This window comes from Camellia sinensis, chromosome 9 (genome assembly GCF_055761805.1).
Source record: "Camellia sinensis isolate YWXY chromosome 9, ASM5576180v1, whole genome shotgun sequence".
NCBI lineage: Eukaryota > Viridiplantae > Streptophyta > Magnoliopsida > Ericales > Theaceae > Camellia > Camellia sinensis.
This window is the reverse complement of record NC_138969.1, coordinates 168,406,821-168,423,086: the sequence shown is the minus strand read 5'-3', so window position 1 is coordinate 168,423,086 and position 16,266 is coordinate 168,406,821. Positions and strand designations below refer to the sequence as shown.

The 16,266-nt window shown below is 37.9% G+C and overlaps 1 protein-coding gene across 4 annotated transcripts; it reads right to left on the bottom strand.

Moving 5' to 3' along the window:
• Positions 1 to 8,803: 8,803 nt before the first annotated feature.
• LOC114266726 (G-type lectin S-receptor-like serine/threonine-protein kinase At4g27290) lies at positions 8,804 to 15,788 on the bottom strand. Of its 4 annotated transcripts, none has more exons than XM_082887965.1 (7): positions 14,387 to 15,788; positions 12,820 to 12,936; positions 10,254 to 10,423; positions 9,920 to 10,130; positions 9,593 to 9,830; positions 9,355 to 9,505; positions 8,804 to 9,266 (listed from the first exon to the last, which is right to left on the bottom strand). In XM_082887965.1, exons 1-7 carry the CDS (start codon positions 15,663 to 15,665, stop codon positions 8,958 to 8,960), a joined length of 2,475 nt encoding a protein of 824 aa, XP_082744091.1. In that variant the 5' UTR covers positions 15,666 to 15,788; the 3' UTR covers positions 8,804 to 8,957. The 4 variants fall into 4 exon arrangements, 3 of the variants coding, with proteins under 3 accessions (XP_082744091.1, XP_082744092.1, XP_082744093.1); XM_082887966.1 differs by having other exon boundaries at positions 12,820 to 12,879; positions 14,387 to 15,766; XR_014340562.1 differs by having other exon boundaries at positions 9,238 to 9,266; positions 9,355 to 9,461; positions 14,387 to 15,767.
• Between the last annotated feature and the right edge of the window lie 478 nt (positions 15,789 to 16,266).

The window sequence follows — 16,266 nt, the reverse complement described above, 5'->3', positions numbered from 1 at the left end:
GTCTCCTCCTATGGTCGACATAACTCTTCTGGCGACTCTGGGCTGTAACCAACCTTTTATGGATAAATATCACTTTCTCCGTCGTTTTGCGAACCAACTCTGGACCCAACAAAGGTGTATCACCCACCTCAGCCCAACACACTGGAGATCTACATGGTCGGCCATACAAGGCCTCAAATAGTGCCATGCCAATACTCGATTAGAAGTTGTTATTGTAGGCAAACTCCACTAAGGGTAAGTGTCTCTCCCACGACCCCTTAAAATCAAGGACACAGCCTCGAAACATATCCTCAAGAATCTAAATAGTACGCTCGGACTGCCCATGAGTCTGAGGATGGTAAGCAATGCTAAAGGTTAACCGAGTGCCCAAGGCACTCTGTAAGCTCTGCCACAACCGAGCTGTAAAACGGAGATCTCTATCCGAGACAATTGTCACAGGGACTCCGTGCAATCTCACTATATCTCTAATGTAAAGGTCGGCAAGATAATCTACCGAATCACTTACACACATAGGAATAAAATGCACCAACTTGGTCAATCGATCAACTACCTTGTTGAGTCCTCGGAAGGCCCATAACAAAATCTATCGTAGTATACTCTCATTTTCCACTCGGCTATAGGCAAGGGTTGCAACAAACCCGCTGGCCTCTGATGCTTGACCTTCATTTGTTGACAAGTAAGGCACTTCGATACAAACACAGCTACATCCTTCTTCATACCCCTCCACCAAAACTGGCGACTAAGGTCATGATACATCTTCGTGCCTCCCAGATGCACCGCAAGGCATGAATGGTGAAATTCTCGGAGTACTTCCTCTCGGCAAGACTCCGGTACGAACAAACAATCACGGTATCTCACACTTTGGTCGGGATACACATTCAAACCCTTCTCTACCTTCCCAATGAAGATCTTCTCCCGAAAGGATTCTACCTCAAGATCACTTTTCTGCGCTTTTAACACTCAGTTCACAAGTGTAGGTTGTGCAACTACAGAAAATAAGGCTGCAGATTCAACAGACTCGCCCAAATACAAGTCAAACTTCCCAAGAGTACCCAACATTTCCCATTCACAGATGGCGATACAAGCTACGCTGCTAATTGACTTTCTACTCAAGGTATCGGCCACAACATTGGCCTTCTCTAGATGATAATACAACTCAAAATCATAATCCTCTATGAACTCCACCCACTTTCTCTGTCTCAAGTTCAAGTCTTTCTGTGTAAACAAATATTTCAGACTCTTGTGATCAGAAAACACCTCAAATTTCTCACCATATAAATAGTGCCTCCAAATTTTCAAGGCAAAAATCACCGCCGCTAACTCTAAGTCGTGAGTAGGGTAGTTCCTCTTGTAGGCTTTCAACTGCTGTGAGCCATAGGCTACTACCTTCCCCTCTTACATCAATACACAACCCAAACCTTCCCGTGAAGCATCACAATACACTGAATCGCCCAAACCCCTCTTCGGAATAATCAAGACTGGAGTTGTGGTAAGTCTAACCTTAAGCTCTTGGAACGACTTTTCACAAGTCTCATTCCACACAAATTTGACCCCTTTCCTTGTCAATCTAGTCAGAGGCGAAACTAATCTAGAGAAATCTTTCACAAACCGACAGTAATACCCGGCCAACCCCAAGAAACTACGAATCTCGAAGGCATTCTTAGGTTATGCTCAATCTTGCACTGCCTCTATTTTGGATGAATCTACAGCCACCCCTTCCCCGGATACCACATGGCCTAAGAACTTAACCTCTTTTAGCCAGAACTCACACTTCTCGAACTTAGCATACAACTTATGGGCTCTAAGCAACTCAAGCACCACTCACAATTGTTCCTTGTGCTCCTCCTCAGAGGGTGAATAAATCAAGATATCATCCACAAAAACGACTACAAAAGGGTCTAAGAACTCTCAAAAGATTCGGTTCATCAAGTCCATAAATACAGCTGGAGCATTGGTTAACCCAAAAGGCATCACAAGAAACTCATAGTGGCCATACCACATACGGAATGCTGTCTTCGGGATGTCCTCCTTCCCTACCCTCAACTGATGGTAACCCGATCTCAGATCTATCTTAGATAAACAATGAGACCCTTTCAACTGATCAAACAGCTCATCTATACATGGCATTAGATACTTGTTCTTAACAGTAACCTGGTTCAACTTCCGGTAATCGATACAAAGTCGCAAGGCTCCATCTTTCTTTTTAGCAAAGATGGGCGGTGCTCTCCAAGGCGAAGTACTGGGGCAATAAAACCCTTATCTAGTAATTCTTGGAGTTAAATCTTCAACTCACTCAACTCAGCAGGCGCAAACTGATACGGTGCCATAGAAATCGATGTCGTGCCAGGCACTAAATCAATAGAGAACTCGATCTCTCGGTGAGGTGGTAAACTAGTAAAATCCTCGGAAAAGACATCTGAGTACTCACAAACTACTCTTGGTAACTCCACTCGAACTTCACCACACTCACTTCTCAAGAAGCTAGTAAGGAGACAACTAAGTTCACTCTGCCTACGCGGATCACATACCGGTGATAAGACTCTATGCACCCTATCCCCCAAGAAAAAAAAAGCAATCACCGTTCGAGGTACATACAATAACCCTCTGATGGTAGCAATCTATAACAGCCTGGTATGACGATAACCAGTCCATACCCAAAATAACATCAAAGCTAGTCACATCAAGCAAACCAAATGCAAATGGAAGTCAACGACCAGTGACCTCTATGTCATAGCCCTGACACCCCTATTTCAGAATCATCTCACCACCAATAGGTGACTCTACACAAATAGGAGAAGCTAACTATGCCAACTCCAACCCCAAAACTGATGCAAATACAAAAGAAATAAAGAGATGGGATGCACCCGTATCAATCAACACACTAGCAACTAAATTGTAAAACAAGAAGGTACCTTTCACAACAGATGGAGCCAGTACAAGATCTGCCGCGGTAACAACATACACACGCCCTGTTGGCTTCTGATCTACCTGCTCACCCCTCGGAGCATAAGACTACTGCACTGATTGAGTCGAAGAGGCTCCCTGATTGGCCCTCGAGGCCTGTGCTGGCTGTGCTGGTTGGTAACTCTGTGCCTACCTCGAACCAGACGCACTAGGTGTGCCACCCAACTGTGGGCAAAACCTCGTCAAGTGCCCTGCATGCCCGCACTAATAACAAGTGAGCGACTGGTCTCTCTCCTGACTCTGGCCCTGAGAATGAGTCGAAGATGATGCTGCTTGCTGTCCTCCTCCCTTCTGTGGGCAAGCTGGAGACTTGTGGCCTAACTGGCCACACTTGAAACAAGTGATGTCTCCCTGACCACCTCTTCCAGAACCTCTCGACACTAGAAAGGTAGACCTCAAATACATTCCCTGGGACTGCTGGAGATTAGAACCCCTCTGTCTCTTACTGTCCCCTTGTCCATCTCGAGTCCTCCTAGAGCCCCTCACCCTCTCCTCATCCGCATGCATGATAGTCTCAAGATGGGTTGTAGCCTTCACAAGGCACACATAGTCCCTCATTATGGATCCGACCACTCTAAACATGAGCCTAGTTTGTAATTTCTTCTCGAACTCTAAACATCGGCACTCCTCTGTCACCACTAACTCTGGTGCAAACCTCAACAAACTAGTGAACGTGGCTTCAAACTCAGCCACTGGTATGTTCAACTGCTTGAGTTGAGAAAACTGATCCTTCAACTTCTCCCTTACTATAGCACGTAAGTACTTATCTTGGAAAGCATCAACAACGGCCTCCCGCATTCCTCCAATGCACTCCCGCACATATTTCCACCACTGACCCGCTTCTCCCTTCAACTGGAAAGATGCCAAGGTCACTCTCAAACCCCTGTCTTCGATGCCAAGCATCTTAAAAGTTTTCACCATCTATTCCTGCCACTCATCGGCCTTCAGTGGCTCCTTGGGATCACTTAAAAACTTGTTTGGATTTGATCGGAAGAACTCCCTCTTCTAGAAAGACGGCCCTGTTTCAGTCACTTGGGCCTGGACTTGATCTCCGCCCTGAGAATATCCATGGATTCCTACAAAGCTCCGACCATCTCGCCGTCTAAGGTGCCCATGGCTTGCTGATCAACCGGTTCGGCCACATTGGCCTGACTAATTCCCTCCTCCTCCGCCAGAATTTGATCCGGTATAGGCATCTCATGCCTCCTAGGCCTACTACGCCTACCACCACGATCAAGTCCTAACATCCTAATGAAGGTAACAAAGAGATTAGCTCATTTACAAATGTGCCGAAGCTAGTTCACTCACGTCCGAATATGGTGGACAACAATAACTCACTCCACATAAGCACATGATCATATAAACACATACGAATATCCTTCCTAGATAATGACTGTCCCATGGCGTTGCTAAAGTTCCAATTAGAAACAACAGTGATCAAGTGCTCTTCTAATCAGACTTCTAGAAACCCGCAGACACAATCAACATCTTAGGAACTAAATCTCATACCCATATAATCACTTAAGCATGTTATCATATAAGCACATAACATCCATACTTAAGTCTCTAACAAGCAAGACAAACCCATTGTGATACTAACCACTTCCCACGTACCCAAAGTATTCAAACCCGATACGCTCTAATACCAAATTGTAATGCCCTTAAAATAATATAAATAAACAAACTTAAAAGAGTTATGAACATAATAGAATTAGTATACTTCCATACATCAGAGTTCGTGTTACAAAAGGTATTACATTCATTATACATTCATAAATGTTCATCCTGAATTTATAGCATATAACACTAGTTAAAAGCAATAAAATGGATGCCCTACGAGCTTACATCTTTCTAAGATATAACTTGGTTACAACAAAAGAGAGTCGTAAGCTCTATACATTTAAAGTCCTTGGCTTGAATAAACAATTAAACACAAGAGTAACAAAAATAGAGCCTCCAGCTCCTAAGTCCTCCCAAAGTACGTCCTTGGAGGAAGCATATCACCTGTACCTGAAAATGGTTTCCCAAGTAGGGTGAGCCAAAACCTAGTAGAAACAATTTATCATAATTTATGAGGTTTAACTAAGATATGAGTGTCAAGTGTACATACGTTCAACACTTATAACCAAAGCACATCTACTTCACATGACAACACGATTCCAACATTCACATCTAGATCCATTCCAATTTATTCATTTCATATTTGTTCATTTCATTTCGACTCATAGGCCAAATTTACAATTGTCTGAATAACCCAACTGAGATTACAACTCAATGGTTTTCAATCAATACAACAAACATATAAACACTTTAATCTTTCCATTTTACGAAAATTTCGTCTGCAGGATCGACACCCATGTTTACATAAGATTTCGAGATTTTCACCCCAGACACTCCGACCAACTTAATTTTCAATGGAGTCCATCCTCTATCTCCTCCCAAAACATGGAGTACATCCCATTTCTCCTCCTAAACAACTATACATATATAATGTATCTTAAATATCGTCATATTCAATGACTATCAACAATGCATATTCAATGCCCTATGATGCCGTCATATTCAATGACTCAGTTTAAGTGATTAGTTTCAATTCACCTAATCCTCATGCGATTTCTACAACAATTATAGGTATCCTCCACCGATAGCCCAATACAAATATTTCTAAACAGATATACAATCTTTATAACAAATAAATTATCAAATTTTCATAGGTAAGTGATTTAACAAATCCAACTACACCACTGATTCATACATCCTCTCTATTTTATATTTTTCATACCAATTCCATTATTTGTACAAAATAATTCTTCAATACAAATTCGGGCAAATTTCCTCATTTTTCCAAGTATCAATCCAAAGACTAAATTTCACCATTTAATCACAAGAGAACTTCATATTCAAAGCCCCATGTTCATTTTGTAACCCAACATGGAAAACGCCTCTTTTAATTTGAACCCAAAACCTAGTTTACCCAAAATCACTCCCAAATCTCATCATGTATACATACAACAAATACCTAGGTTAAAAATCATATTAAAGTGTAGAATATCCCTACCTCAAGTGTAAAAGCCCAATGGAGAAAAAGAGGAACTTAAAAAATGCCCAAACTCATTTTTACTTGGATTAAATGAAAGCCCACAAGATGCTCTATCGTTTTAACAAAGGGACTAGGGTTAAGAGATCCCTAAATCTAGGTGTATTTGTAGAGAGAGAGTATTTTAGAGAGAGAGAGTGCCGAATTAGGGTTTTGAGTAAAAAGGAAATCAAAAAGTAATATAAAATTGCTCTGCTGCGAACTGATATACACGAGGCTCACTCGAGCGAAGGAGTTGTCGCTCGAGCAACTAGACACAATAAGTGACCTCGCTCGAGCGCAAGAATCTTCGCTCGAGCGTAGAATACGAATCCTCAGAAGTTTTGTAGACAAAGACCGTCGCTCGAGCGCAAGAGTACTCACTCGAACGAAGAACGATACCCTCCCAGAACTCTGCAGGATTGAAAGAAATACTAGGAGATCACTAAGCTCGCTCGAGCGAGGAAAGCTTCGCTCGAGCGAAGAAGCCAAAATCTGGGCAACTTCATTCTAGACCAACTAACAACCCAACTGTTCTAAACATGCCCAACACATTCCAAAACTCAAATTCAAAAAGGGGAAGAGAGAAAAGACATAATTAACAATATTAAGCCACGAGACCCGAGTCTGAAATACAACAAAGCTCAAGTCCAAACCCAAAATCGCTATATATACAGTGACTAAAAAAATTTGAGAAAATTAGTCTAAGGTCCCTCTCCCATTTTTAATAATGGAAGAGATCCACAATATTATTTTATGATGTCTAAGGTCCCTCAATCCCCAACACCCATATATCATAGAGAAATTTGATTCCCTTAAATCAAACTGCCTCTCCCTCTCTTCTTTTCTCTTTGCTCTTTCTCTCCGACGAACTCTACCTCCATCATCGGAGTTCATCATCGTCATTTGTACTGGACCGGACCGAATACAGTAATCAAGTATATGACAGATGGTATGCTTCTGAGAGAGATTTTGATTGATGAGAATTATCTCAGTATTCAGTTATAATACTTGATGAAGCTCATGAGAGGACAATCCACATTGATGTCCTTTTTGGATTGTTGAAGCAGCTTGTAAAGAGAAGACTTGACCTTCGATTGATTGTCACATTTGTCACATTAGATGTAGAGAAATTTTCAAGTTATTCCTTTAACTGCAATATCTTTACAATTCTTGGAAGAACTTATCCGATGGAGATACTCTACACCAAATAGCCAGAAAGTGACTACCTAGATATATCTCTAATCACTGTTATAGAGATCCACTTGATAGAACCTAAGCGTGATATCCTCCTCTTCTTGACTGATCAAGAGGAGATTGCTCTCTCTCTCTCTCTCTCTCTCTCTCACAACTCATACACATATAAACATCCATGTATATAGTATGAAGTTAAACTACTTGACAAAATGCTTCTTAGAACTCCAAAACACATAACTGTGAGATTTGGTTTGACAAAACTCTTTTTAGAACTGTAAAACATATAGCTATGAGCTTTGAAGCTAACTTGTTTGATAAAATGTTTCTTAGAAAAATAATCATAGAGAAAAACAATTACAATTTTCTCTAGTTTGTTCAAAACACAGAGAAAATTATGATTGTTTTTTTGTTTCTAGATAGCCCAAATTTCTCTGGTTTGGTTTGATTTTGAATGACCAATAATAAAGAAGTTTAGATAACCAAGAAATATTTCCTGGTAGGTAACTAGAGAAATTCTTTGATTTTGAATGACCAATAATGGCTATGAGAAATTTGAAGCATCATAAGCTTCTTCTGCAACCATATATCCAAAGAAAAAATATTAGAGAGTGAGAGAGAGTTTAGGCTGAGATGAGACTTGAACTTACTTTGTCCAAAGAAATTAGAGTGGGAAATCCAGAGAAATTTGGCGAGAATTTCTCTGGACAGTGGGAAGTCCAGATAAATTTGAAAAGAAGTCCAGAGAAATTTGGAAAGAAGTCCAGAAAAAGTTAGAGAGAATTTCTCTGGACAGTGGGAAGTCCAGAGAAATTTGAAGAGAAGTCCAGAGAAATTTGGAGAGAATTTCTCTGGAGATTGAAATTTCTCTAGATCAATGTGTGAGGGACCTTAGACATTATGAAAATATTTGATGTCCTTTATGCTATAAACTCTTAATACCAAGGACCTTAAAAAAAATCCCCTTCAGTCACCAATTGTGTCCTTTTTAGCGACTAAATTTCTTTTCAGTCGCCAATAATCAATATACCCCGACTAAAAAAAAATTAGTAGCTAAATATTATACTTTTACCAACTAATGTAATTTTTGGTCGCTAATTCCACAACTTTTGGGCGACTAAATAAATTTAGTCGCCAAAAGTGCAATTTGTTGTAGTACCCAAGTGTTGGACCTTTTGTCATATTGGAATGACCAAATCAAAACTTAAAAATTTAGGCCCTAAATTGTTGAAATTGAAATAAGATGAATCAAAATTATGTTTGGGTCAAACTATAAGAATAAAAAGTTATAAGTTGTACTTTTTGTAACACCTTAGTTTTCTCCTTTAACCAAACATTAGCACTAGGGGTCTTCAAGCAAAGAGCATGAATTTCATAATTACAAAAAGCAATTAGTAAAACACAAGACAAACAACAATTAGTTAAGTATGATCTTGCTCCCAAAAAATAAAAAAAAAATAAAAAAAAATTTGAACTCACTAACAGAGCAAGAGGTAGGTACGAAGCCAAGTGTTTATATGATTAATATTATCCCAAATGATTTCAACTAAAATGACAATAACACTTGCATTGAATAATTAAAATCATGTAATAAAATTAATTTATTTTCTTTTTCTTTTCCCCAAACAAATTATAAATTTACGAGTTTGGTAGGTAAGATTTTACATTTACAAAGCAATATAAGCTATGCAAATAATTTTTTACAAAGATTAGGACAACAAATCTATCTACCATGTAGCATTGTTATGGTTACTTCATTTGTTGTACAATGATATTTCCCAGTTGACGAATAATCTATATCAGTTATAACTCTTTCAGAGTAAAAGCCAGGTTGTTTAGGCATAGGCAACACTGGGTTCTCACTATCCAACATTAACAAAACGGATGACATTGTCGGTCTGTCTTCAGGACGTTGCTGCACACACAAAAGGGCTACTTGGATACATCTTAGCACTTCTGATGTGGGAATTGGATCCTCCATGAAAACATCAAATAGTTTTATGGGCTTTCCTTCGTTCCATAACTTCCATGCCTACATCAAAAAACAATTCATAATTTGATTCACACCATAAAACAAATTCTAGCCTCATACAATTGGTAATATTAAATTTTGAACTCACATGTCCCAAAAGGTTGAGGTCATGATCAGGATCATAAAATCCTCTATTCTTCTTGCCACTCACAATCTCTAAAACCATTACACCAAAGCTAAAAACATCGGATTTTACTGAAAAGTGCCCATTTATTGCATATTCAGGAGACATATAACCACTACACACAATCATTAGGAAAATATATCAAATGGAAAGCTCTATACATAAATATGAGAGAAGTGAGAGACAAAGAGTATGTACTTACTAAGTCCCAATAATTCTATTTGTATTTTCTTCAAAGTGATCACCACCAAAAGATCTTGCTAACCCAAAGTCTGCAATTTTAGGATTCATCTCACTGTCCAACAAAATGTTTCCTGCTTTCAAATCCCTATGAATTACTCTCAATCTTGAATCTCGATGAAGATAGAGAAGTCCTCGAGCAATTCCCACTATTATGTCAAAGCGCTTTTTCCAATCAAGTGATGTACCATTTGTTTGATCTGAAACAATTTAAATTTAAATTAAGTTAAAAAAACTCAGTATATTTTAGGTAAAGATTGTGAAAGATTTCAAGTGTTTAGATCTTAACTAAAAATGAATGTGTCTAAACTTTTGTTTGGCATGTACTCATAGATCAACATCCTCTCTTCTTCATGAATGCAACATCCCAAAAGTCTAACTAGATTGCGATGTTGCAGCTTTGAAATTAAGATGACCTCATTCTTGAACTCTTCGAGGCCTTGCCCTGAAGTTTTGGAGAGTCTCTTCACTGCTATTTCTTTTCCAGTTGTGAGTTCACCCTATGGTTTATCATGAACCTTGATATTACTCAACAAATCAAGAAAGACAAACAATTTACCATGATTAAAGCAAAAAACAATCAACATTTCATTGTTAAATTTGCATACATTATGGAAAATTACCCGATAAACTGGACCAAAACCACCTTCGCCAATCTTATTTGTTAAGGAGAAGTTGTTAGTGGCACTAGAAACGGTGGCCAAATCAAATAAAAGTAATGCTAAGTCCTCTTCCTCCACAATTCTTTGGTTGTTGTCTTGAACCTTTTGGTTTATATTATCCAATCTCCGAGCTGTAATGATTGGAAAATTATTTACACAAGAAATATTTAATACATAAAAGAAAAAGCACTCCAATAGTCCCTCCAATCCTACATTACACATGTGATAATTATCGTCTCTTATTATCATCAATAGAAACTTATAAAATGATATAGTCCAAATTGACGCAGAGAAAAAAGAATAAACATTTATTATGATTTGCTATTTGTCTTTGTACTTAGTTGCTAGGGTAATTGAATATCATGCAATTCACTTTTATAGTCTAAATGATCTTAAAATATCACTAATCAAAATTGCTAAAGCAAGGAGCCATAAATATGCGACATAGGCTAAGTTGTTAGATGTAGTTGCACAGATAAATATAAACATGCATCCTGAGAGAGAGGAGCACAAACCCGGGTATGTGTGACTACCCACTAGCTTCACATATCAACTAAATATGACATCAAAACTTGAACTTAAGATCTCTTAGATAGAAGTTCCTTAGGCTCGAATAGTTAATTATTTGTTATCTTTTTTTTCTCTTTTTTCATTACACAACGTAAAATCAAACTAGAATAGACAAATTAAAATCTTTTTTTTTTTTTTTGATCAGCAAAGAAAAATTTCATTAACAGCATGAAATTAAAGGTACAGGAAGATGAAATGCATCGAGAGAGATTCGGAAAGTACACAATACCCCTACTACTGCTACTCGCATCCATACAACCAACCCCTTGGCCTCACGATTTTTTTTAAAACAAAAAAAAAAACAAAAAAAGTTAAGAAGAACTTAACTAGAAAAAAAATACAAGAATCCCCACAAAATTAGCCCATAAAAACCTAAGGCCAAAACCAAAACCCCACACCAAATCCAATGCTGCTTCACTCCCAACGCCACCTGCTATTTTTAAACAAAATCTTTCCCACCCACTTGCTATTTTTTAAATTTAAAGCTTTACACCTGGTTGCTTCAACTCCCAACGCCCAAAACCTGACAGCACCCAACGCCCTACACCCACCTGCTGCACGCCCAACACCTACCTACCTGCTGCACACGCTCCTTTGCACCACACCTCACCTATGCTGCTGAACCGACCTAGAAACTCCATAGCCACCCAAGACTCCGAGTACTCAATGCATCCAAACACACCTGCTGCACGCCCAACACCCACCTACCTGCTGCACGCTCCTTTGCACCACACCTCACCTATGCTGCTGAATCAACCGAGAAACTCCATAGCCACCCAAGACTCTGAGGACTCAATGCATCCAAACACACCCCAGGCTGATCAACCCAAACAACCCAAACACTCTTATGGTCGAAACACTGCCATCTCCACTTCTCCACTCCTATGGCCGAACAACCCAACCACTGAAAACACACCACACATCTGGACGGCGTTCACCCCTCAAACTCCCATACGCATGGAAGCGCTCGAATGCTTCCCCCTGACCAAAACACCGAAATACCTCCATAGATCTGAACCGAGAACACCCCTCAAACTTCCATTCGCAAAGAAGCGCCCGAATGAGAAACCTAACCAGATGTGGATCAACCTCTTTGCCGACCCAAAGAACAACCAAAACGATCACCAAAACACCCCAAAGAACTGCGGCAGCCCCGCACATCACTGATGGGAAGATAATGGGGGAATCAAGTTTATTAAAACGGAAAACTAACAGCCACAGACAAAAAAGATCTGGGCCAGCCGACCTCCATAGCCAAAGGCGGCGGCCGGCCGGCCCCAAAGTGAGGCCTGGGAAGGAGGTTTTAGAGAGAGAGAGAGTGAACTACAAAGAGGTTTTAAAATCTTATTTGTCATTATAACCATATATTAAGACATGTTTGAGTATTAGAGTGAGAATGATCCTTGAGAATTCTTCATTTTAAGAACAAGTTATCTTTTCTCTTTCTTCATTTTAAGAACAAGTTATTCATTGGTTAAAGTGACGATGATCCTTAACCTTTCCGATGAGAAAAAGGATTGATATTCAAATTTAAATGTTAAAAAAATTGAGTAAATGTTTTTTTTTTTTTTGATAAACAAAAAATTGAGTAAATGTTTTGGTTGTTATGAACAATTCAATCGAAAAAGTCAAATTTGAGCATAAATTTGAGAAAAAAAAAATATTAATGACGGAATGGTGAATTTAAATTCACAAAATAGACTTCAAAATTTTGAAAAAATTTGAATTTTGTCAACGTACATACGTTAAAAATATGTACATTCTAAATGAAAGTGCATGTAATAAAACGTCCACATACAAAGACTCTTGGGCTGCTAAGATGAATTGCTAAGATGGAAGTCTTTGTGGAACATCAATTTTGTCAAATAAACATTATGTCAAATAGTTGGATGACATTAACTACTGAAACAATTTTTCGAAAATAAATAAATTAATTAACTCTAGCATAAAATTTTACCTCTTCTCATGTGAAGCTCCTTCCAAAAATACCAGCCGATTAAAATCAAGACAAGAATCCCTGAAATGACTATTATTGATGTAATCACTGCAGTTTGTTTGTTCTTTTTATTGGATCCTTTTTAGTATCCACCAAAAACACAAGAAAACATAATATAAAACATTAGCCATTGAGATTAAAATTTATTCATAAAACATGTTAATATAATTCTGGATGTATGTACTTGAATTAACCAATGGGCACAAGTAATCCACTTGTCCAAAAAAATAAAAAATAAAATACAGTGTAATGTACTCACTAAAAATTATATGTAATGCACTCGCTAAAAAAAATAAAAAAATAAATAAGTACTTGAATTCGACCATGTTATTGGGTAAATTATAAATACACCCTTTAAAGTTTACTTAAAATACAAATTGCTCCCTGTATTTTGAAAAATTACAAATACCTCCCTATTATAATTTTTTATTTAACATAATTAATTGAAAAAGTGAAATTTCTAACTGTTCACCTATACAATAATAAAATTATCTAAGTTATTAATTGAAATCAAATTTTAACATTATTAAAAACTATTAATTAACTTGATGATTTATTAATAAAAGGACCTTTTTGTTACGGCATAATGTAATTTCTAAAATCACAGGAGATAATTTATAATTTAAATAAACCTAAGAGATGTATTTGTAATTTACCCATTAAATTTAATGCACTCTCTGTCTGGGCCATGCTAACATTGTCACAAATTAATAAACAACTAATTTTTTTGACTAAATAGTGTATCGAAAGGAGCAAAAGACAACTCTTAATGGATGGTTTCTATATATTAAGTCATGGTCGATTCAAAATTGATTGTTTTTTACTCAATAATGTAAAAATATCATATTTTATTTATTATCTTATTACTGTATTCAAAATAAAAATGAGTGGATACTGTCATGACACGTTAGATATATACTATGTTTGTTAAGTGTATGCCTTGAAATCTGCAGGATCCATACAGCTATTGGTTTTTTTTACATGTATTTGGATTAGTTTGTGGAGTCTAGAATCCACAAAGACTCCATTATGTATGGATTGATATTTCTATAGTTTGTCTATAAATATGGTACTTGTGAGAATTCTATATGGGCGAAATTAAGAAAATACTAAGGGCACCGGGTTTGAGCAGGAAGCCGGTTGGCATGGGATTTAGTTACCCTTAAGTGGAAAAATACGATATTGGTATTGAGTTTTTGTTCTCATCATTGTACTCTAAAGAGAGTGAATTTCATTCTCCCCAATATAGGAAAATTTTTGCTGCAACTTTTCTGTACATTTTTCTATTTTATGTGTGCGATTATGCTACTATATATATTTGAGATATGTAACAATTCCAACGTTGTTGACACACCACGAGTGCAAAGATGCCTATTTTTTATATGATATCGACTCATGAATAATAAATAAAACTGACGAAAGTAACATTTTTTTTTTTTTTTAAGAAATGCATATAACAGCATCATTATATTAACCAAAAACATAAATCAAAATGGGTAAAATGATTATTAATATGGCAAACACTTACCAAGATCAGAAGCAGCCATCCGAATATACAAATCTTGTCCATGTTCACTAAACTCTTTCATATCAAGCAACTCTCCAAACCATACCACGCAACCACTCACACTAGTTAGTGAAAAAGCAACACAAGTACAATTTCTCAAACAAGCCTCTTTGCAGTCGACCAGACTCATCTTGGTCATATCCACTAAGAAATACGATGATTCTGGCAATTTCAGCCCTGGCAATTTTCTGAATCCCTGAGGGGCACTGCAATTCATTGGTGTCCTCCGCACGCACCCACCTGACCAATCACCCCTGTCCCACTCCTGTTGCAATCTGGGTATGAACCCATTTGGGCAGTTACAAGCAGCTAAAACATCGAAGCGACATAAGCCGTAAGGGCCACACGTTGCATAGACATCACAAGCATCGCGTTGCATTGTAATTAAATTGAACCATTCACCAAGCCTTTCATTCCATGTGAGGAGCTGAAGCGAGCCTGTCTGGTTCACTACAAACCTTGAAATAGCAGTGTCATCCGTGTTCTTAAAGGAGTAGTAAACATCGGTTGAGTTGAAGATGAAGTTGGGATCGACCACTGCCTTTGTGTGTAGAGGAGGGTCTCCACCGAAGCGAACACCGTCCCAAGTACCGCTTCGATACTTCACTGTTGATCCTTGGTGAAGGACTATTTGTGGGAGGCCACGACGGTCTAGTTTGTACGTATAGTCGCCAGAAGATGGATCTTGCAAGGTTTTCCACGATGTTAAGAACCATTCTTGATTGGTTCTCAAGTTCCATCCGAGCTTCATACCAGGTACTAATGTATCGCATGGGTAATCAAAACTTTGCCACAGATAATCGCCGCCACCATTTTTCACCACAAGGTTGCCAGAGTCTAGCAGCTGCAAGATTGGGTTGTTTGGTGGTGTTGGTGGTGATGAATTTGAGGAAGACCAAACGGTGGTTGTTTGGTTGGTGGTGGTGGTAGTGGTGATGATGATGTTGCCGGTGGCGGTGATTGTGAGGAGGCCTGATGAATCTGATATTGGGTTGTTTTTGTTTGCCACCCAAATGGGTGTTTGTATTTTGACATTCTTAAACCATATTCCGACATAGCGATTGTTGGAATATGGTGGATTGAAGAAGCCTAATTCGAACGCTTCGCCGGAGGAGACAAGTTTACCATTGTCGGTGAGTGTTTCGTTTGGAGATAGGGTGTCGATTGCCATGGAGAGTTTGGTGAAGAGGGAGAGAAGAAGAGTGAAAATGCAGATGAAAGTGAGTGGAAAAACCATCATCTGATGATCTCAATTACACCAAACATGCAAACTTATCGTTTATTCATGATTTTATAATGTTATTGGAATACGTTTGGTTTGGACCATTTGGTTCTAGTTCTCGAAAAGTTATTGGGTACTCTTAAAATACAGTCATATAGAGAAAGGAAAATGATTGGACATCCTCCAGTCACTCGAGTGTAACATTGTTGACTTTGAAAATCAAGAAAGAAAATAAATCTTATATATACAAAACTTGTATACAACATCTGCCACCATTTTGGATTTTTCTCTTTCCCACACAAACGTGATAGAAATGGACCGGGCTTCTTCTAAGTTCATAATCTAAATCAGAAGGCGTTCTTTGAGTTCATAGAGTTTATCACGGGATTTTATTTAATGATTCAAATCATTTATTTTATGAGTTCTTCAAATATATTATGCAGATAAAAAATTAGGCCAATCTAATAGTTATAACTTATTCAGTTTATCACGTTTGTTATAAAAAAAAATAAAAATGAATGGTCTATTTTTTGAAACACATTTTTCGTTTATTTTTTGATACAAATGTGATAAATTGAAAGGTAAACTACCAATAGATCCTAATAGTTGAATTTAATTT

Excerpts from the sequence above, each read along its gene's own strand:
- LOC114266726 (XM_082887965.1), bottom strand. The coding sequence starts at position 15,665 with ATGATGGTTTTTCCACTCACTTTCATCTGCATTTTCACTCTTCTTCTC. Across the intron at positions 12,937-14,386 it reads GATGGCTGCTTCTGATCTTG|GATCCAATAAAAAGAACAAA; the intron begins GTAAGTGTTTGC and ends GATACTAAAAAG. Across the intron at positions 9,831-9,919 it reads TTTAGACACATTCATTTTTA|ATCAAACAAATGGTACATCA; the intron begins GTTAAGATCTAA and ends AAATTGTTTCAG.